At 38.9% G+C, this 23,928-nt stretch overlaps 2 protein-coding genes across 2 annotated transcripts in view; one reads left to right on the plus strand and one right to left on the minus strand.

Moving 5' to 3' along the window:
* Positions 1-23,928, plus strand: part of NEDD9 (neural precursor cell expressed, developmentally down-regulated 9) — a 503,823-nt gene that overhangs the window by 302,347 nt on the left and 177,548 nt on the right. The gene's annotated exons all lie outside the window — the stretch shown is intronic.
* SYCP2L (synaptonemal complex protein 2 like) overlaps positions 1-23,928 on the minus strand; it is a 67,809-nt gene that overhangs the window by 24,056 nt on the left and 19,825 nt on the right. The window contains exons 14-19 of the mRNA XM_060163698.1: positions 14,151-14,293; positions 12,486-12,579; positions 11,853-12,007; positions 11,177-11,203; positions 2,106-2,253; positions 1,261-1,310 (exon numbers count right to left, since the gene is read on the minus strand). Of these exons, the coding sequence (XP_060019681.1) occupies positions 1,261-1,310; positions 2,106-2,253; positions 11,177-11,203; positions 11,853-12,007; positions 12,486-12,579; positions 14,151-14,293 (617 nt within the window). The remainder of the gene's footprint in view (positions 1-1,260; positions 1,311-2,105; positions 2,254-11,176; positions 11,204-11,852; positions 12,008-12,485; positions 12,580-14,150; positions 14,294-23,928) is intronic.

A 23,928-nucleotide genomic window follows, 5' to 3' on the forward strand; every position in this document is an offset into this window, starting at 1 on the left:
TCTTTTGGCCTATTTCTAACTGATAACTCCTTGTCTCAGGTTGAACTATTCAACAAATATTTAGGTAGTTGCTCTGGCTCACAGGTTTGAGCTATAAACTCTCTCGGTCACCTCAGAACATGAGTGTCCCTTAGCCTCACAGAAGGCAGCACTCCGCGCCCCCAGGCTGATGGCAGAAGGCAGGTCGGGCAGGGAGGGCAGATGATGAGCTACTATTAGGGCACTAACAACATTCTATTTCTGTACAGGCAAGCAGGGCGCTGCTCATGCCCTGAGAATCCCAGCAGCTGCCCTTCGAAAACTCTTAAAGACTTCGCACTGTATTCTGCAGTTTGTGTGTGTGTGTGTGTGTGTGTGTGTGTGTGTGTGTAGATACATATATATATATAATATGTACATATATGTATTATATATGTATGTACATATATTAGATATGTATTATATGCATGTAATATGTACATATATGTATTTTTAATATAAGTATATATAGTTTGCACATATAAAGTATATGTGCACAATTATATATAATACATATCATATACATGATTATATATATTGTTACATATTTTATATAAAATATCATATATACAGTATATATATACACACACTATACTATATATACTATCTATCTATCTAATTTCATTTGACAAAGAACAAAAGCCAACTGCTTAGAGAGGTAATTCAGCTAAAAGCATGATAAATAAAGCTCTGAATTGGCCCGGAGGACACTCGTGTCCATGTTCTTAACTACTTTGATATAAAACAAGGATAAGTGAGAGGAATTAAGAAACTTTCAGGGCTTATTCAATATTTGAAACGGCTGAAGGCATTTCAACTGCTTGCAAAATAAAGACTTAAATGTTTAAATCATTAAAATCTTTGGGAGTAACGTGTCAATCAAACTGAGAACTAACGGAAGAATTAAACCAAGAAGTTTATTTTAAAATATAAATTCAAAAAAGCATACATTTGCAGGAAATCAGAAGAGCCCAGATTTCAAGCTTAGTTCATAATAAACATCTTGCAACAAATTTGCAACCGATGAAAAAAGATCCTAAATTTTTACCCAAGATTCATATAAAATGTTTAGAAGTCCTTGAAGTTTCTATTGAAAGTGGTTCACATACTAGTAAACCACGGGTTTATTCTTCTCATATTTCAGAAAGGAGTTTTTTGAGAAATAAAGGTGGTTGAAAGAGATCAGCTTGTTTCAAGCTTACACCATGAGGGCACACGGCAGCCCAGACAAAATTTACTTACTTCATCTTTCTCAAGGTCACTGCCACTACTGAGGGGGAAAAGTGGCAAGGCTAGAATGGAAGGGAATAAGAGTACAGTGGGTAAGTTTGCTTATAAGAAATACCCAAATACACACTAGAAGCAATTCCCATTTCCCACAGCTTGCTGAAATGTCTAGCTCTTATGATCTAATTACTCACCTTTGTCCCTCACCACCCAGCATGAATTCTCTGCTCCAGATCCTGTTCTGAATGCTGTTCTCACGTCTTTCTAGTTTTACCTAATTAGAATGCTTCCCCTTCTCCACACCTCTTCAAATCCTATTCTTCTCCCAAGGATTAGCTGAGGTCCCACCCAGCTCTTCCTTGAAGCTTTTCCTGATGATTTCAGCTTACGCCAGATTCCTCTTATCTGAACTCCTTACTCCATTTATCCACAGCTCAAATTTAACAATTATTGGTCAATTCCATATTCTTTCATACCGTTTTACATATGTACATTTTCCCTTTCCCATCTACAAGGGAAGGAGGACCACATGATCACATCTCTTTGGCACCCACTGCTCCCATCACATATTGAAAAATTAATATCTGATAATTTATTTGAAAAGTGACTGGAAAGAAAACACACACCAAACTTACTTTTTTTTTTTTTTTTTTTTGTGGTACGTGGGCCTCCCACTGCCGTGGCCTCTTCTGTTGCGGACCACAGGCTCCGGACGCGCAGGCTCAGCGGCCATGGCTCACGGGCCCAGCCGCTCCGCGGCATGTGGGATCCTCCCTCCTGGGCAGGGGCACGAACCCGTGTTCCCCGCATCGGCAGGCGGACTCCCAACCACTGCGCCACCAGGGAAGCCCCAAACTTACTTTTTATGTTACTTCTGGTTCTTATCTTTTTTCTATTAGTATATGACTTTAGGGATTTCCTTTTTTGGTTACTGGTCCAAGACAGTTCACTGGCACTAGTACTTGAGTCTTCATTACTCTCCGAGAAGAGGTGTTTCCTATAATTAAACTTTTACAAGCACAGTGATAAATGAGAACTATTAAAAGGACGTTAGTACCATTTATGTGCAATTAAACATATGACTATGAAGTTAGACAAAAGAGAAATAACTCCTTCTTCTAGAAGACTGGGCTTTCTTCCATAATGAAAGGGCACAGAAGTAAGGAGAAGGGAGAAAAAGAGGATGATTATTTCTCCACCAAGCAGCTGTAGTAAAAGAGACACAATCCTCTCTAATCAAATACTTGTAGCTGTAGAGATGGTAGATGACTTTCCAAAAGCTGATGCACCTGACTACTGGGCCAACACTAACTTCAAAACACTAACCCATAGGACTGAGAACCACCGCTAAGAGAAAGTCAGAAGGAGCTTTAATCTGTTTGTTTGAAGCCCATGATCTCTTATTTTAGAAAAATTAATTTCATTTACTGTCTATACATTTTTTTTAACATACTGACAATAGACTTAAACTCTGCTTCCCAAAGCAAGAACAATGGAGAGATGGAAATGGGCACACACAGGAACAAAACCACGTCACTGACTCAGAGCAAAAAATTTCTTTTCAATTCATTAACACTTCTGATTCTAGTCAGAGTAAATCTCAGCTGCTAGTAGGTCTTTAATATTTCTCTTCTACTTCATAATCTTTTTTTTTTTTTTACAGACTTTTGGCTCAAGGCCTAATACAAGGAAAAGTACAATTCAATATAACTTTGTTATTCTCCGTCATATTTATTTGGGGGCTTACCAACTATTTGTTACAACTAATGCTGACTTTCCATTTCAAAGTGAAATGCTTTATGCATATGGGTGATTCACTTTGGTGTACAACAGAAACTAACACAGTATTGTGAAGCAATTATACTCCAATAAAGATCTATTAAAAAAGATGTTAAAAAAAAGATCTATTAAAAAATAAAAATAGAAGCGAGGAAAGAAAAATAAATAAATAAATAAAACAAGCTTAAGATAAATTTAACTGAGAAACAAAGAGCAGAGTAATGGTAAAGTTTGAAGATGGTATGCAAATAACTAAAACATGGGAAGGACTGCCCCAAAACAATGAAAGTGATTCCATTACCGACATCCTTGTTTCTTGCTTTCTGTCACCCTCAAAAGCAGACTCTTCCCTAAAAGCAAAATATATTGAATTAATGGAACTGTTTCACCAACATCTTCTCCTTTCCCAGCTTCACAGCACTTTTTCTTTCCCTTTACACGTCCTTTGATTGTGAGCCCAACTCATGGGAAGTATCCCATTCTGAGACAAACTTTCTACCTTGCAATCCATTTCCACACACCTTCTGCCTGCCAACAACTGGCTATTTAACACAAAACAAAACTTTATTGAGCCCTTCTCTGTCAGGCATCCAAAGAAGAGGCAGGCAGGGTAACGTCAGCAAGTAAGCAGTGAGTGTGACAATGATACAGAGCAGTGTTTCCCGCCTGGCTCTGCCTTAGAATCAGCTGGGTGCTAAAAAGGCAAGCTTTTCTTGATGATTAGTGATGTTGAGCATCTTTTCATATACTTATTGGCCATTTGTATATCTTCTTTGGAGAAATGTCTATTCAAGTACTTTCCCCTTTTTTTTAATCAGGTGTTTTGTTTTTTTTTTTTTTTTTGCTACTGAATTGTAGGAGCTCCTTATATATTATACTTCAGATATTTACCCCTTATCAAATACAGTTTGCTATTGTCATAAAACCAAAAGACAAGTCTTTCTATTTGCTACCATATAGAAAGAAACTTGATTTTTTTACGTTAATCTTATATCCTTTGATTTTGTTAAAGGGGAGTTGTTTAATGGGGACCAAGTTTCAGAAAGATGAAGATGAAAAAGCTCAGGAGACGGCTGGTGGTGATGGCTGTACGACAACGTGAAGGTACTTAATGCCACTGAACGGTACACTTGAAAACGGTTAAGATGGTAAATTTTACATTATGCCTATTTTATCACAATTTTTAAAAAGTTATGCTAACACATATATATGGAATTTAAGGAAAAAAATGTCATGAAGAACCTAGGGGTAAGACAGGAATAAAGACACAGACCTACTGGAGAACGGACTTGAGGATATGGGGAGGGGGAAGGGTAAGCTGTGACAAAGCGAGAGAGAGGCATGGACATATATACACTACCAAACGTAAGGTAGATAGCTAGTGGGAAGCAGCCGCATAGCACAGGGAGATCAGCTTGGTGCTTTGTGACCACCCGGAGGGGTGGGATAGGGAGGGTGGGAGGGAGGGAGACGCAAGAGGAAGAGATATGGGAACATATGTATATGTATAACTGATTCACTGTTATAAAGCAGAAACCAACATTCCATTGTAAAGCAATTATACTCCAACAAAGATGTAAAAAAATAAAATAAAATAAAATGCCTATAAAAAAAAGTTAGTCTTACACTGTTAGTTTGTGTGTGTTTAGTCTTGATAGGGATACAGTAGGAAAATCAAATAGCTAGTTAAAAATCCCACTAGGGGATTATAGACAGACAGGGAACTTCAGGGAGCTTTGGGAGACCATTGTAAGTTAATGATCACTCAAGAAAGCAATGGGAAAATCATGAAACAAAGCAGGCTTGCTTAACAACGAAACTAACAACAAAAATATACATCAAGTCAATGATGTCTGCATCCTGCTGGTTGAGGTAAGTTAATGATCCCTAGGACATGCTCCTCCGCACATGCTAAAAACAAAAATATAAGGGAAAGGTGACATTCCAAAGTAGAAGACCCTCATTACACTGAAACCTGAGATGACTTACCATATTTTAGCATACATTATCATCCTTCTGCTGATTTGAATAGCGCCATGACCGTCCTGGTTTGACCACTAGGGACAAGAAAACTCCCCTGTCCGACATGGAGGAGGAGGTGATGAGGGAAGCTTGATGTCTACTCAAGAATGAGGAAGAAAGTGGATTTCTCCCCCCTCCCCACTTTTCCTTTGTTTATAAAAATGTAACCCATTAAGTGCTAGGGGCAGAGGCCTCTCGCACCTCTCCTACCCCTCACAAGCCTCCTATACTAATAAACTCTTTCTTTACCTGTCACTCTGCCTCTTGCTGAATTCTTTCTGTGCTGAGACAGAAGAACCTATGCTCTACTGAGTCCCGAAATGCGTTCTGCGGTTTCAGTCTGAATTTATAAGCAGCTACAGGTGCTGTTTTATTCCAACATGAAAGAGCTAAAAAGCTCTGAGCAGTACCCAAGATTTCTTTGCAATACTGGCATCTGAACATCCCTTTTAATTGAAGTACTCATTTGCAGAACAAAAAAACAGAGTCCCGGAGATGAACAGATTAGTCCAGTCAGGAATCTTTAACTCAGAGTCTGTGGTGTTACTGTTAGATGCTCTAGGGGAATTATGTACCCTCCATAAGTCCAAGACCTACCCTTCTGCTCTATGTGGAAATATTCCGTAGGACCAAGCACGCAGCCCCTTCCCAAAGCCGAATCTGGACCTCTAGGAGCAAGAGCAACAATGTTCCATGCCTCTCAGAATGAGAAAAAGGATTCTCAGATTCAAGTGGGGCTGAAGAATTCTCTCACTGCTGAACGGAGGATCAGACAGGCACAGAGAGTGGCAACAGGTTACTGGGAAGGCACAGCCCCGGCAGGGTTGCCTTACAGCAGCACACTTCCAAACCATGCTGGAAGCCCCTGCCAGCGCCCCACTCCTTCTGAGGCAGATGTGAGAGGAAGAGGTGAAGTCGGAAGAAACCTGGATTGCTCCAAAGATCTTAAAGAATGAGACACTGGGGCTTCCCTGGTGGCGCAGTGGTTGAGAGTCCGCCTGCCAATGCAGGGGACGCGGGTTCGTGCCCCGGTCTGGGAGGATCCCACATGCCACGGAGCGGCTGGGCCCATGAGCCATGGCCGCTGAGCCTGTGTGTCCGGAGCCTGTGCTCCGCAACGGGAGAGGCCACAACAGCGAGAGGCCTGCGTACTGCAAAAAAAAAAAAAAAAAAAAAAAGCCTGGACAGAAAGTGTAATGGGAAGGAAGTGTAGGGGTAGGGCAGGTTTCTACCCTCTTCTAGTTGAAAGAGATCCTTGAACAATGAATGGCTAGCTATAGCGATGGTATAAAAACACTGTTTTTTCTTTCCTGGCTCATGGCCTGACAGAAATGTAGGCTCTATTCCTGGCTTAGAACTCTCCTTTTTTTTTTTTTTAGAAGGACATCAGCTCAGCTTTTATTTATTTATTTATTTCTGGCTCTGTTGGGTCTCCGTTTCTGTGCGAGGGCCTTCTCTAGTTGCGGCAAGCGGTGGCCACTCTTCATCGCGGTGCACGGGCCTCTCACTGTCACGGCCTCTCTTGTTGCGGAGCACAGGCTCCAGACGCACAGGCTCAGTAGTTGTCGCTCACGGGCCCAGTCGCTCTGCAGCATGTGGGATCCTCCCAGACCAGGGCTCGAACCCGTGTCCCCCGCACCGGCAGGCAGACCCTCAACCACTGCGCCACCAGGGAAGCACCAAAACTCTCATTTTTAAGGTCAAGAAAGAACAAATTTCACAGTATGACAGAGTGCTTTAAACTAACATCATAAAAGGAGAAACAGCACTGTTCATATATAAATTGTAAACCCTTAAAGCCCAAAACCAATATAGGCTGACACAGAAAAACAATAGGAGAGATATCTAGTAACTCACAGAAGAAGAATGGTATTGGGGAGGTGGAGCCACAATAACATATAAAAACTAATGAAGTAAATAAAGGAAATTATAACACACTGAGGACCCTCTGGGGGATTGTGTGGTTCTGGCAGAGGAATGAAGAAATAGCCCACATCAGTATTGGATCTGTTCATTCATTCATCAGTCCATCCATCAATGAAACTGTATTACTGAACCTCCTGACAAAAATCTCTAGCAACTAGAACCCTCAAAGATTGGGACTTTGCTGCAGTCCAGTGGTTAAGACTCTGCACTTCCAATGCAGGGGGGTGTGGGTTCGATCCCTCGTTGGGGAACTAAGATCCCACATGCTGCATGGCACAGCCAAAAAGAAAAATAAATCAAATAGAACCCTCAGAGACTGCTGGGAGGAATGTAAAACGCTGCAAAGACTTTGGAAAACATTTTGGCACTTTTTAAAAAAGTTAAACATATACCAATCATGATCCAGCTATCCCATTCCTATATATTTACCCAAGAGAAAAGAAAACACATCTCCATACAAAGACTTACACATGAATCCTCAGGGGTTTACCTGTAACAACAAAAACCTGGAAACTCAAATGTCCATCAGCAGGAGAATGGATGTGGTATATCCATACAATGGATCCACTATTCTCCATACTACTCAATAACATAAAAGAATGAACTGTTGATACATGATGAACCTCAAAATAATTACACTGAATGAAAGAAGCTAGAAAAAAAGTACTTATTGTTTGGTTCCATTTAAATAGATTTTTAAAACTACAAACTCATCTATAGTGACAGAAAGCAGACCAGTGATTGCTAAGGGTCGGGGTGGGAATGCAGAAAGACAGGAGGGAGGGGTTTCAAAGGGGCAGGAAGAAACTCTCGGAGATGACGGATACGGTCCTTATCTTGATTGTGGTGATGGTTCCTGGGTGTAGACATATGTCAAAAACTGTATGTCATAGATGGAAAAATCTTCAACAAAATACTAGCAAACAGAATCCAACAGCACATTAACAGGATCATACACCATGATCAAGTGGGGTTTATCCCAGGAATGCAAGGACTCTCCAATATACACAAATCAATCAATGTGATAAACCATATTAACAAATTGAAGGAGAGAAACCATATGATCATCTCAACAGATGCAGAAACAGCTTTTGGCAAAATCCAACACCCATTCAGTAGGCATAGTGGGAACGTGCCTTAAGATAATAAAGGCCATATATGAAAAACCCACAGCCAACATTGTTCTCAGTGGTGAAAAACTGAAACCATTTCCTCTAAGATCAGGAACAAGACAAGGCTGTCCACTCTCACCACTATTATTCACATAGTTTTGGAAATTTTAGCCACAGCAATCAGAGACGAAAAAGAAATAAAAGGAATCCAAATCAGAAAAGAGGAAGTAAAGCTGTCACTGTTTGTAGATGACATGATACTATATATAGAGAATCCTAAAGATGCTACCAGAAAACTACTAGAGCTAATCAATGAATCTGGTAAAGTAGCAGGATACAAAATTAGTGCACAGAAATCTCTGGCATTCCTATACACTAATGACAAAAAATCTGAAAGAGAAATTAAGGAAACACTCCCATTTACCATTGCAACAAAAAGAATAAAATACCTAGGAACAGACCTACCTAAGGAAACAAAAGACCTGTATGCAGAAAACTATAAGACACTGATGAAAGAAATTAAAGATGATACAAACAGATGGAGAGCTATACCATGTTCTTGGATTGGAATAATGAACACTGTGAAAATGACTATACTACCCAAAGCAATCGACAGATTCAATGCAATCCCTATCAAACTACCAATGGCATTTTTCACAGAACAAAAAATTTCACAACTTGTATGGAAACACAAAAGACCCCAAATAGCCAAAGCAATCTTGAGAAAGAAAAATGGAGCTGGAGGAATAAGGATCCCTGACTTCAGACTATACTACAAAGCTACAGTAATCAAGACAGTATGGCACTGGCACAAGAACAGAAATATAAATCAATGGAACAAGATAGAAAGCCCAGAGATAAACCCACGCACATATGGTCACCTTATTTTTAATAAAGGAGGCAAGAGTATACAGTGGAGAGAAGACAGCCTCTTCAATAAGTGGTGCTGGGAAAACTGGACAGCTACATGCAAAAGAATGAAATTAGAACACTCCCTAACACCATACACAAAAATAAACTCAAAACGGATTAAAGACCTAAATGTAAGGCCGGATACTATAAAACCCTTAGAGGAAAACATAGGCAGAACACTCTATGGCATAAATCACAGCAAGATCCTTTTTGACCCACCTCCTAGATTAAGGGAAATAAAAATAAACAAATGGGACCTAATGAAACTTCAAAGCTTTTACACAGCAAAGGAAACCATAAATACGACGAAAAGACAACCCTCAGAATGGGAGAAAATATTTGCAAATGATGCAACTGACAAAGGATTAATCTCAAAATATACAAGCAGCTCATGCAGCTCAATATCACAAAAACAAACAACCCAATCCAAAAATGGGCAGAAGACCTAAACAGACAGTCCTCCAAAGAAGATATACAGATTGCCAACAAACACAGGAAAGGATGCTCAACATCACTAATCATTAGAGAAATGCAAATCAAAACTACAATGAGGTATCACTTCACACTGGTCAGAATGGCCATCATCAAAAAACCTACAAACAATAAATGTGGGAGAGGGTGTGGAGAAAAGGGAACACTCTTGCACTGCTGGTGGGAATGTGAATTGGTACAGCCACTATGGAGAACTGTATGGAGGTTCCTTAAAAAACTAAAAATAGAACTACCATACAACCCAGCAATCCCACTACTGGGCATATACCCTGAGAAAACCATTATTAAAAAAAAGTCATGTACCACAATGTTCATTGCAGCACTATTTACAATAGCCAGGACATGGAAGCAACCTAAGTGTCCATCGACAGATGAATGGATAAAGAAGATGTGGTGCATATATACAATGGAATATTACTCAGCCATAAAAAGAAACGAAATTCAGTTATCTGTAGTGAGGTGGATGGACCTAGAGTCTGTCATACAGAGTTAAGTAAGTCAGAAAGAGAAAAACAAACACAGTATGCTAACACATATATATGGAATCTAAAAAAAAAAAAGGTTATGACGAACCTAGGGGCAGGACAGGAATAAAGATACAGATGTAGAGAATGGACTTGAGGACACTGGGAGGGGGAAGGGTAAGCTGGGATGAAGTGAGAGAGTGGCATGGACATATATACACTACCAAACGTAAAATAGCTAGTGGGAAGCAGCCACACAGCACAGGGAGACCAGCTCGGTGCTTTGTGACCACCTAGAGGGGTGGGAGGGAGACACAAGAGGGAGGAGATATGGGGATATATGTATAGCTGATTCACTTTGTTATAAAGCAGAACCTACACACCATTGTAAAGCAATTATACTCCAATAAAGATGTTAAAAAAAACTGTGTCAAAAATTTGATGTTAAAGTATACATCCAATTGTACACTTTAAATATGTACAATTTTATTTCAGTTATATCTCAATAAAGCTGTAAAAAAAAAATCACAGGTATGACCCATTCTTCAGAGGCCTACATGGAAAGTGGCAATAAAACAATGCCAAGTAATACATGTTTTCTGGCGAGGGATATTCAGTGTTCTGCTACAGAAAACTACATCACCAAAGATAACATTGGGACTATAATGGTAGAGACGCATAGGTCAAGAGAACTTTCCAGCCCTGCTCAAATCATTCTGCAGAAAACTGCACACAATGCTCTCTCCTTGTGTGGAGCACAACCAGATGCAAAAAAGGGGGAAAAACCTAGACAGTTGAATTGTAATTAATGAGTCACATTAACAGCAATCTACACGCTTTATGAGTTTTGAAAATCACGTACCTAGATGTATCATTTAATTCAGGAACCTGCATTTTTGCTGGTGGTTCTTGTAAATCTAAAGAATATTCGAGTTTTGAAGTAACTTCCAAGCATGAAAATGAAAAACAAAAATTATTAAGCATCTCAAGTAAACATTTAAATATACCATTCAAGTCTTATGACAGAAAAAAAATCTGACCTTTTTGTGTATCATCCAGTTTCGATTTTTCAGGTGAATTATCAGCTGTATTTGTTTGCTGCAGGAAAAACATATATACCTAAGTTTAACTATGTTGTCTTTGAAATCTTTTACAGTTCCAAAGAAAAGCATTTAAATAGTAGGGTATCAGGCTCTTTGTTCATTAGATTTAGCTCCAAATGACTATTGGCTGTTCCAGAAACGTCAATATCTACCCTCAGAAGATTTGCCACCATCAAAGACAATCACAGAGTGTCTCAGAGTTACTAAGGGAAACATCAAAGGAAGACTTACAAAAATGTCTTCAACAGCATCATAATTGTCGAGATATGTACGAGTTCCCAAAAAGACAATCTATCTGGAGGAATAATCTTTGGTGTATTTGTTTTTAAAAAAAATCATAACACTATCACATTTCTGTATAATGTGTCCATGTAATCAAACATAAGAAAATGGACTGAACACCAATACATGCCAAGCAGTGTGTTAGGTGCTTTATGTATTTGTGCTTTTAATCCTAAGACGGCCACACTGTAAACCAGCTATTACCTTTGCTTCACAGATGAGAAGCCTCAGGCTCAATGATGTTAAGTAATTTTCCCAAGTTCCCACAATCAGTAAGTGAAAACCAGGTCTGATTCCAAACATTAGGCTGCTTTTCCCAAACTCAGTCTCCAGATCCCAAATGAGGGAATGAGGCAAAGCCAGCCAAGCGACACATTCCGCGGGAGAGCCAAGATGAGTGAAAGTCGAGAAAAAACAAACACGGCAGGCAAAAGTAATTTAAAGGAGGGGATAGTGAAAAAAGAGAGAGATGGTTGACCAGGAGAAAATGGACAAGCCGGAGAGTCAGCTTCCACCTGCCAGCATCCTGGTGGATACAGTTCAGAATCTTGTCCCCAGTTCCCTGTACTCACAGTAGGCTCAGACTGGTTATTTAAGGGGAGAGTTGTTGGGCAATTGTTATCTTCAGCACTGGTTAACTCTGCCAGCTCGGTAGATTCCTTTGCTTGGTCTATACACATTAAGAAAAGAGCAATAAAGAATGGTAACAATAACCATACACAATGCTGCGTACACCCTCCAAATGCTCTTCATAAGATTCATACTGCAAGTACATCACCATCTTTTGGTAAGAGCTGGTAATTAGGACCTGCTATGGGCACCTTGGAAAACTGCTTTTGGGTCTAAATCATAAGAGATATGTAACCTGTGCAGGGCCAGCTTCATGGGTAGACAGGGCCCTACGCACTTGCCTCCTGCCACCCCATCATAATTTCTCTTTTGTCATTTCCAATTGACCCCAAGACAAACTGTATCAGGTGGAGAAAATAATTCAAGGTTTAATCAGCAACTTTTCTTCCTCCAAAGGTATAATAACACATTAATTACTCCTATATGACCACAGATTTTCAGTGACCTCTTTCAAGTAATATTTTATCATTGCTTCTCTATGGAATCCAGGTAAGAAATTTTGTTATTTCCCAATATACCTGTCTCTCTTTCGTGGCTGCTAGGAATCTCAGTGTCTTCTTTCTCAAACTCACCAGAACCGTCTGAGGAGATTTTCGTCTGGTCAGGCCTCACCTGAAATGAAAACCAAAAATCACATGATTTTTAAAAGCAGTAATCCTTTTAAAAATTTATTATTAACAGAACTAAAGAGACATAGACAGCAATACAATAACAGGAAGGGACTTTAATACCCCACTTACATCAATGGATACATCACTCAGATGGAAAATCAATATGGAAACATCAGCCTTAAATGACATGTTAGATCCAATGGACTTGACATATACATAACATTCTACCCAAAAGCAACAGATTACACATTCTTCTCAAGCACATATGGAATCCAGGATAGATCATATATTAGGTCACGAAACAAGTCTTAATAAATTTAAGAAGACTGAAATCATATCAAGCATCTTTACCAACTACAGTGGTATGAAACCAGAAATCAATTACAAGAAGAAAACTGGAAAACTCATGAATACATGGAGATTAAATAACACGCTTCTGAAAAACCAACGAGTCAATGAAGAAATCAAGAGATTAAAAAAAACTTTTGGAAAATGAAAATGGAAATGCAACATACCAAAACTTATGAGGTGCAGCAAAAGCATTTCTAAGAGGAAAGTTCATAGTGATAAATGCCCACATCAGAAAAGAAAAGAAGGACTTCCCTGGTGGTCCAGTGGTTAAGACTCTGTGCTTCCAATACAGGGGGCACAAGTTCGATCCCTGGTTGGGGAACTAAGATCCCGCATGCTGTGCAGAGTGACCAAAACAATAATAATAATAAAGAAAAGAAATAACTCAAATAAACAACGTATCTTTACACCTCAAGGAACTAGAAAGAAAAATAAATGAACCCAAAGTTAGTAGAAGGAAGCAAATGAAGAACAGAACGGAAATAAACAAAAGACACTAAAAAAACAATAGAAAAGATCAATGAAACTAAGAGCTGGTTCTTTGAAAATATAAACAAAATTGACAAACATTTAGCTGGATTCACATATATATGTGTGTGTATCTATCCATCTATATTTAAAACAGCATATTATTCAGCCATAAAAAAAGAAGCAAATCCTGCCATTTGCAACAACATGGGTGGACCTTGGGGGCATTATGAAAAGTGAAATAAGTCAGACAGAGACAGACAAATACCGTATGATCTCACTTATATGTGGAATCTCAAAACCAACAACAAAAACAAGCTCATAGATACAGAGAGCAGATTGGTGGTTCCAGAGGAGGGGGTTGAGGGTAGGCGAAATGGGTGAAGGGGGTCAAAAGGTACAAACTTCCTGTTATAAAATGAATATGTCACGGGGATGTAAGGTACAACATGATGACTATAGTTAATACTATATTGCATTTTTGAAAGTTGCTCAGAGACTAAGTTCTCTAAATTTTTTTTGTTCACAAAAAAAAACCTTCTACCAATGGTGATAGTTGTCAACTAGTCTCATTGTGGCGATTTTTTCACAATATATACAAAAATGGAATCATCATGATTTACACCTGAAACTAATATGTTTTAGGTCAATTATATCTCAATTTTTAAAACCCCAACATGGAAATGTAAGAGACATGAAATCATACTAAAACATATTTACTGATAAATAATCAAGAAGAATTAAACATGCCACCTGTTTGTCATCTCCTAAAGCTTTAATGGAAGCTTGTGCTATGTTGAATTGCAATTCAAAATGAATTTCTATTTTCATCACTTCTTTGTTTCTGATATTAATAGGCTTCTTCAGGTCAATTTTGAGCATCTTCATCTCAGTTTCTAGCAAAAATAAAGTATACCAATGTAGATCAACATACTGAAAGGTTATATTTTTAAATTTTATAATTTTAAATAACTGCACTGGGATATTTGTTCACTGTCCAGATTCTTCCACAATGAGAAGTTGAAAAGAAATTATTTGAATAAAGTTACTCTGAAATTATTTTTATTAGATGCACATGTGTTTTTACACACAGACACACACACACAAAAATATGTTTAAGCAGTTAATCTAGCAGAGATAGAAGTAACTTAGCAGCATAGCAAATGAGATATTTTGTCTTCTAAAATTCAATCCATTTTTTAAAGAACATTTGTGAATACAAAGCTATCAACTGTAACAGGTATTTTACTTCTCAATATATTAAGCACAACACTCATTCTCATTCTGTCTCTCTCAGATCCCACTCATTTCTAAAATTCAAAATAAAATCCACTGTTCTCAATATACAAACTGGAATAATCCACACTCATCTCAACAGATTCCACTTAAAGAAGAGAAATGGAAACATTCTCCAGAGAGGCCTAATTCTCAGACAACAGTCTCCTTGAGGGCCTCCTACCAGGACATCAGCCCTTTACTGACAAATAGTAATTGGTTTTAGAAGAGAAAATAGTTTAGACCACAATTCATAGCGAGCCCAAGAATAAGCCACAGGAAGTACAAGCTGTGTTGGAAGCAGCAGGGGTGAAAAGAGTAAAACCCATGAAAGAGCAGGCAAAGCTCAGGGTCCCAAACTGATGAGAATGAAAAGAGGAAAAAAGAGACACACCTGGGTCTAGATCTGTGGCCAGTGGTACTCGAAATGTGGCTAGTACAACATGAATTGCATTATAAGCATAAAATACACACTAGTTTGTGAAGACACAGGACCAAAACAGAGAAGGTAAAACATCTCATTAATTGTTCATATTGATTACATGTTAAACTGTTAATATTTTGGACATACTGAGTGAAATAAATATATATTATTAAAATTAGTCCACTTGAAAAAAACTTTTTAATGAGGCTACTAGAAATTTTTTTATATATGGTTCAGATCCTATTTCTATACAACAGTGCTGGCCTCTAGTAAAGTTCAACAATCCCCCAAATGCTGATCTTACTGGACGTTCAGTCACTGCAGAGAAAGTCTCTAAATCCCTGTAGCAAAAGTAATTCTAAACAAGGTCTGAAAATGTAAATAGCTAGTTGGGCTGTGGGGCTCGGTACAAGGGCAAGAAGAAGTAGCCCAAGGGCTGCCCTCCACAGGCCCCTAAAACACTGTCAACCCCTTAGCAGGAAGGGCTCGGCACGCAAAAGGCAAGTCTTGCTTGTAGTGTTTGCTACACAAGCCTCAGTTGCCTCGGCTATAAAACTAAAACATCACACCTACTTCCTCCTGCTACTGTGAGGCACTTTATGAATTTTAAAGTCTCCCCAAAATGTGATATGTTTATGAAGTGTAGAATAGTAAGTTTGGCAAGTTGGTTGCTGAAAATCACCTCAACAGCAAAGTTCAGGTTCAGAAACTTAAAATATGTAATGTTAGGGGTACCACAGTCAGAAAATCCATGGAAGTCTATAAAAATATTAACTTCAGAATAAACACCAATGATATTTTGCATACCTTAAGTGAATAGTAACAGGTAATGACTATATAAATTAAGTTACTCTTAACTTATGATTATATTGAATTTACATTTCTAGTAAGATGTTTATAAACCCCTTTCCTTTACTACAGATAGGAGACATCTCCAACTCAACGTATACTATCTTTCCAGTTTTGTGACTGTAAAACTGCTCGTTTGTGCTTCTTCCCATCTGTGACACCATAAGAAATATATATTTGATCTTGGCCTTTGTTCCTGACACAGAGCTTCTGAAATGCATTTTAAGTGATGGGGTGCTGGGAGCATCTTTTGTTCTAATATTTGGTCTTTGACCCTGGTTCCTGACACCAGAGCTTCTAAGACCCTTGGAATGCCCGGGGTGATGAGTGTTTTATAAGTTAATGAGGTGACTGGGGGTTAGAGGACTGGGGGTTGGAGGACTTAAGGATGGGGACTGGTCAAAAACTTGCACAAGCCTCTTAGATAGCCTCATCCACCAGAGGGCAGACAGAAGCAAGAAGAACTACAATCCTGCACCCGGTGGAACAATAACCACATTCACAGAAAGACAGACAAGATGAAAAGGCAGAGAACTTTGTACCACATGAAGGAACAAGATAAAACAGAAAAACAACTAAATGAAGTGGAGAAGGGCAACCTTCCAGAAAAAGAATTCACAATAATGATAGTGAAGATGATCCAGGACCTCAGAAAAAGAATGGAGGCAAAGATCGAGAAGATGCAAGAAATGTTTAACAAAGACCTAGAAGAATTAAAGAACAAACAGAGATGAACAATACAATAAATGAAATGAAAAATATACTAGAAGGAATCAATAGCAGAATAACTGAGGCAGAAGAACGGATAAGTGACCTTGAAGACAGAATGGTGGAATTCACTGCTGCGGAACAGAATAAAGAAAAAGAATGAAATGAAGTCAGCCTAAGAGACCTCTGGGACAACATTAAATGCAACAACATTCGCATTATAGGGGTCCCAGAAGGAGACGAGAGAGAAAGGACCCGAGAAGATATTTGAAGAGATTATAGTCAAAAACTTCCCTAACATGGGAAAGGAAATAGCCACCCAAGTCCAGCAAGCGCAGCGAGTCCCATACAGGATAAACCCAAGGAGAAACACTCCGAGACACATAGTAATCAAATTGGCAAAAATTAAAGACAAAGAAAAATTATTGAAAGCAGCAAGGGAAAAATGAAAAATAACATACAAGGTAACTCCCATAAGGTTAACAGCTGATTTCTCAGCAGAAACTCTACAAGCCAGAAGGGAGTGACAGGATATACTTAAATTGATGAAAGGGAAGAACGTACAACCAAGATTACTCTACCCGGCAAGGATCTCATTCATATTCGATGGAAAAATCAAAAGCTTTACAGACAAGCAAAAGCTAAGAGAATTCAGCACCACCAAACCAGCTCTAAAACAAATGCTAAAGGAACTTCTCTAAGTGGGAAACACAAGAGAAGAAAAGGATGTACAAAAACAAACCCAAAACAATTAAGAAAATGGTAATAGGAACATACATATCGATAATTACTTAAACATGAATGGATTAAATGCTCCAACCAAAAGACACAGGCTTGCTGAATGGATACAAAAACAAGACTCATATATATGCTGTCTACAAGAGACCCACTTCAGACCTAGGGACACTTACAGACTGAAAGTGAGGGGATGGAAAAAGATATTCCATGTAAATGGAAATTAAAAGAAAGCTGGAGTAGCAATATTCATATCAGATAAAATAGACTTTAAAATAAAGAATGTTACAAGATACAAGGAAGGACACTACATAATGATCAAGGGATCAATCCAAGAAGAAGATATAACAATTATAAATATATATGCACCCAACAAAGGAGCACCTCAATGCATAAGGCAACTGCTAAGACCTATAAAAGAGGAAATCGACAGTAACACAATAACACTGGGGGACTTTTAACACCTCACACCAATGGACAGATCATCCAAACAGAAAATTAATAAGGAAACACAAGCTTTAAATGACATAATAGACCAGATAGATTTAATTGATATTTATAGGACATTCCATCCCAAAACAGCAGATTACACTTTCTTCTCAAGTGCACACGGAACATTCTCCAGGATAGATCACACCTTGGGTCACAAATCAAGCCTCAGTAAATTTAAGAAGACTGAAATCATATCAAGCATCTTTTCTGACTACAACGCTATGAGATTAGAACTCAATTACAGGGAAAAAAACGTAAGAAACACAAACACATGGAGGCCAAACAATACGTTACTAAGTAACCAAGAGATCACTAACAAACTCAAAGAGAAAATCAAAAAATACCTAGAGACAAATGACAATGAAAACACAACAATCCAAAACCTATCGGATGCAGCAAAAGCAGTTCTAAGAGGGAAGTTTATAGCTATACACGCCTACCTCAAGAAACAAGAAAAAATCTCAAATAAACAATCTAACCTTACACCTAAAGGAACTAGAAAAGAACAAAAAAAACCCCAAAGTTTGCAGAAGGAAAGAAATCATAAAGATCAGAGCAGAAATAAATGAAATAGAAACAAAGAAAACAATAGCAAACATCAGTAAAACTAAAAGCTGGTTCTTTGAGAAGACAAACAAATTGAGAAACCCTTTAGCCAGACTCAGCAAGAGGGAGAGGACTCAAATCAATAAAATTAGAAATGAAAAAGGAGAAGTAACAACTGACACTGCAGAAATACAAAGCATCCTAAGAGACTACTACAAGCAACTCTATGCCAATGAAATGGACAACCTGGAATAAATGGACAAATTCTTAGAAAGGTATAACCTTCCAAGACAGAACCAGGGAGAAATAGAAAATATGAACAGACCAATCACAAGTAATGAAATTGAAACTGTGACTAAAAATCCTCCAACAAACAAAAGCCCAGGACCAGACGGCTTGACAGGTGAATTCTATCAAACATTTAGAGAAGAGCTAACACCCATCCTTCTCAAATGCTTCCAAAAAGTTGCAGAGGAAGGAACACTCCCAAACTCATTCTATGAGGCCACCATCACTCTGATACCAAAACCAGACAAAGATACTACAAAAAAAGAAAATTACAGACCAATATCACTGACGAATATAGATGCAAAAATCCCCAACAAAATACCAGCACATAGAATCCAACAACACATTAAAAGGATCATACACCATAATCAAGTGGGATTTACCCCAGGGATGCAAGGATTCCTCAATATATGTACATCAATCAATGTGATACACCATATTAACAAACTGAAAAAGAAAAACCATATGATCATCTCAATAGATGCAGAAAAAGCTTTTGACAAAATTCAACACCCATTTATGATTAAAAAAACTCTCCAGAAAGTGGGCATAGAGGGAACCTACCTCAACATAATAAAGGCCATATAGGACAAACCCACAGCAAACATCATTCTCAATAGTGAAAAACTGAAAGCATTTCCTCTAAGATCAGGAACAAGACAAGGATGTCCACTCTCACCACTATTATTCAACATAGCTTTGGAAGTCCTAGCCACGGCAATCAGAGAAGAAAAAGAAATAAAAGGAATACAAACTGGAAAAGAAGAAGTAAAATTGTCACTGTTTGCAGATGACATGATACTCTACATAGAGAATCCTAAAGATGCTACCAGAAAACTACTAGAGCTAATCAATGAATTTGGTAAAGTAGCAGGATACAAAATTAATGCACAGAAATCTCTGGCATTCCTATACACTAATGATGAAAAATCTGAAAAGAAATTAAGGAAACACTCCCATTTACCAGTGTAACAAAAGAATAAAATACCTAGGAATAAACTTACCAAGGGAGACAAAAGACCTGTATGCAGAAAACTATAAGACACTGATGAAAGAAATTAAAGATGATACCAACAGATGGAGAGATATGCCATGTTCTTGGATTGGAGGAATCAATATTATGAAAATGACTATACTACCCAAAGCAATCTACAGATTCAACGCAATCCCTTTCAAATTACCAATCGCATTTTTTACAGAACTAGAACAAAACATCTTAAAATTTGTATGGAGACAAAAAAGACCCCAAATAGCCAAAGCAGTCTTGAGGGAAAAAATCGGAGCTGGAGGAATCAGACTCTCTGACTTCAGACTATACTACAAAGCTACAGTAATAAGGACAACACAGTACTGGCACAAAAACAGAAATATAGAGCAAGTCAGAAAGCCCAGAGATAAACCCACACACCTATGGTCAACTAATCTATGACAAAGGAGGCAAGGAAATACAATGGAGAAAAGACAGTCTCTTCAATAAGCGGTGCTGGGAAAACTGGACAGCTACATGTAAAAAATGAAATTAGAACATTCCCTAACACCATACACAAAAATAAACTCAAAATGGATAAGAGACCTAAATGTAAGACTGGATACTATAAAACCCTTAGAGGAAAACATAAGAACACTCATTGACATAAATCACAGGAAGATCTTTCTTGATCCACATCCTAGAGTAATGGAAATAAAAACAAATATAAACAAATGGGACCTAAACAAACTTAAAAGCTTTTGCATAGCAAAGGAAACCATACACAAGACGAAAAGACAACCCTCAAAATGGGAGAAAATATTTGCAAACGAATCAACGGACAAAGGATTAATCTCTAAAATATATAAATAGCTCATGCAACTCAATATTGAAAAAATAAACAACCCAATCCAAAAAATGGGCAGAAGACCTAAATATTTCTCCAAAGAAGATATACAGATTGCCAACAAACACATGAAAGAATGCTCTATATCACTAATCATTAGAGAAATGCAAATCAAAACTACAATGAGGTATCACCTCACACCAGTTAGAACGGGCATCATCAGAAAATCTACGAACAACAAATGCTGACGAGGGTGTGGAGAAAAGGGAACCCTCTTACACTGTTGGTGGGAATGTAAATTGATAGAGCCACTATGGAAAACAGTACGGAAGTTCCTTAAAAAAGTAAAAATAGAATTACCATATGACCCAGCAATCCCACTACTGGGAATATACCCAGAGAAAACCATAATTCAAAAAGACACATGCACCCCAGTGTTCACTGCAGCACTATTTACAATAGCCAGTTCATGGAAGCAACCTGAATGCCCATCAACAGACTAATGGATAAAGAAGATGTGGTATGTATATACAAGGGAATAATACTCAGCCATAAAAAAGAATGAAATTGGGTCATCTGTAGAGTTGTGGATGGATCTAGAGACTGTCATACAGAGTGAAGTTAAGTCAGAAAAAGAAAAACAAACATCGTATATTAACGCATATATGTGGAACCTAGAAAAATGGTACAGATGAACCGGTTTGTAGGGCAGAAATCAAGACACAGATGTAGAGAACAAACATATGGACACCAAGGGGGGAAAGCAGCAGCGGGGTGGGGGTGGGGGGGATGAATTGGGTGATTGGGATTGACATGTACACACTGATGTGCATAAAACTGATTACTAATAAGAACCTATTGTATAAAAAATAAATTTAATTTAATTTAAAAAAAAGGTTTTGCTTACATATCAATGATATTTCTTGAAAAGAAAAAAAAAGGATGGGGACTGGTCGCCAGAAAGACCAAGGTATGGTTAGAGGGTTGGAACTTCCAGCTCCCCAACCTTCAGGGAGGGCAGAAGGGCCAGCGATTGAGTTAATATTCCATAATGCCTACATGATAAAGCTTCCGTAAAAACCGCCAAGCTACGGGGTTCAGAGAGCTCCTGGGTTGAACACAAACGTTCCAGGAGGGAGATGCACCCCAACTCCTCAGAAACAAAAGCCCTTGCACTTGGGATCCTTCTGGATCTTGCCCTGGGTATTCTCTTCATCTAGCTGTTCATCTGTATCCTTTATTATATCCTTTATAATAAAATGGTAAATGTAAATGCATGCTTCCCAGAGTTCTGTGAACCATTATAGCAAGTTTCAAACCCGAGGAGGAGCTTGTAAAACCTCTGATTGGTAGCCAGTTGGTCAGAAGTACAGGGGTCAACCTGAGACTTGCAATTAGCATCTGAAACGTGGGCAGTCTTCACTGTCCCTTCATTCTCCCAGAGTTTCACGGTGAAAGGCTCTCCTCCTCTTCCGCCACTTCCTTTACTGCCTAATCTAGCCCAAACTTCCCTTTCTCTAGTATGTAACAGGGGAAATTAAAAATAATAACGCAAGTGATTCTTGCTCATATAAATTCAAATTAATTGTGTCTGTGAAATGCAACAGTCTAGTCGTACATCTGTTTGTAAATTAATTTCAGCATTGCTTGTATCTGTGATTCTTTGGATTCTCCTGGTTATTACATCTTATTAATTTGCTCACTAATTAATGAAATCTTTTACCCACATTTATTTTATATTTGTATGCGGGTCATGATTTTACCTTTTCAAAAATTACCCTTTAACAAAACACCAAAGTTAACTTATGTACACAGGAAATTCCAGCAAGGAACGCTCAGGGCTGAGGAAGGATTACCTTATCCTAAGTAGTCCCATGGGAGAACCTTCAAGTTAAGAGTTCAAGGCCAGGAAGGATGGATTTGTTCTTTCCAGGACTTGTATGATGAGAATCATGTTATCCATCATACTTTTCACCCTGGCTTTCAGGAAGCTAAGCACCAAATTTGTTTTATTTTTTAAATTGTACAACTTTATTTAAATTTATTTATTTTCTTCTTGGCTGCATGCACCTTCATTGCTACACACGGGCTTTCTCTAGTTGCGGAGAGGGGAGCTACTCTTCGTTGCAGTGGGTGGGCTTCTCATTGTGGAGCACAGGCTCTAGGTGTGTGGGCTTCAGTAGTTGTGGCAGGTGGGCTCAGCAGTTGTGGCTCACGGGCTCTAGAGTGCAGGCTCAGTAGTTGTGGCACACGGGCTTAGTTGCTCTGTGGCATGTGGGATCTTCCCGGACCAGGGCACAAACCCATGTCCCCTGCACTGGCAGGCGGATTCTTAACCACTGAGCCACCAGGGAAGCGCTAAGCACCAAATTTGAATCTCCATGGTGGCCAGATCAACCTTCTTGACAGACATTTTTATTCTTGTTTGTGGTTCCAATTTTCTATTTCTATTATTTTGTTACAAATATGCAAGCTGCCCTAAATCCTTTGTGAAAAGAAGTATAAAATCCACATAATTGCATAGTATTTAGTTTTAACTCTCTAGTAAAGCAAATTACTTAAAAAATGATTATGTGTATTGAGTTACTTTCAAAACATCCATTTTTTAAGAGACCCAATTCAGGAATCCTGGTCAAGTGTGACTATATCTGAAATACTGAACTGGACCAATACCTTTCTTCTACCCGCCCAGAAAAAGATCACTCCTGACTCCATGCCCCTCAACCCTACCTACCAAGAGGAGAAGAAAGGTGACGGAGATTTAAGAAGGGGGAGTCAGGGTTTCCCTGGTGGGGCAGTGGTTAAGAATCCGCCTGCCAATGCAGGCGACACGGATTCGATCCCTTGTCCGGGAAGATCCCACATGCTGCGGAGCAACTAAGCCCACGCGCCAAAACTACCGAGCCTGCGCTCTAGAGCCCGCGAGCCACAATTACTGAAGCCAGTGAGCCACAACTACTGAAGTCCGCGTGCCTAGAGCCCATGCTCTGCAACGAGAAGCCACCATGAGAAGCCTGCGTGCAGCAACGAAGACCTAATGCAGCCAAAAATTAAAATTAATTAATTTTAAAAAAAAGAAGGGGGAGTCAGGGCTGATATTTAAATAGTTTGTACATACCCAATTATTAGTATAAATATGTGGGAAAGGGAGGGCAGGTACTATAACCATTTTTAAAAATGGTGGTACAGGACTTCCCTGGTGGCACAGTGGTTAAAAATCCTCCTGCCAGGGCTTCCCTGGTGGCGCAGTGGTTGAGAGTCCGCCTGCCGATGCAGAGGACAAGGGTTCGTGCCCCGGTCCGGGAAGATCCCACATGCCGCGGAGCGGCTGGCCCGTGAGCCGTGGCCGCCGAGCCTGCGCGTCCGGAGCCTGTGCTCCGCAACGGGAGAGGCCACAACA

This window comes from Lagenorhynchus albirostris, chromosome 10 (assembly GCF_949774975.1).
Source record: "Lagenorhynchus albirostris chromosome 10, mLagAlb1.1, whole genome shotgun sequence".
Taxonomy (NCBI): Eukaryota; Metazoa; Chordata; class Mammalia; order Artiodactyla; family Delphinidae; genus Lagenorhynchus; species Lagenorhynchus albirostris.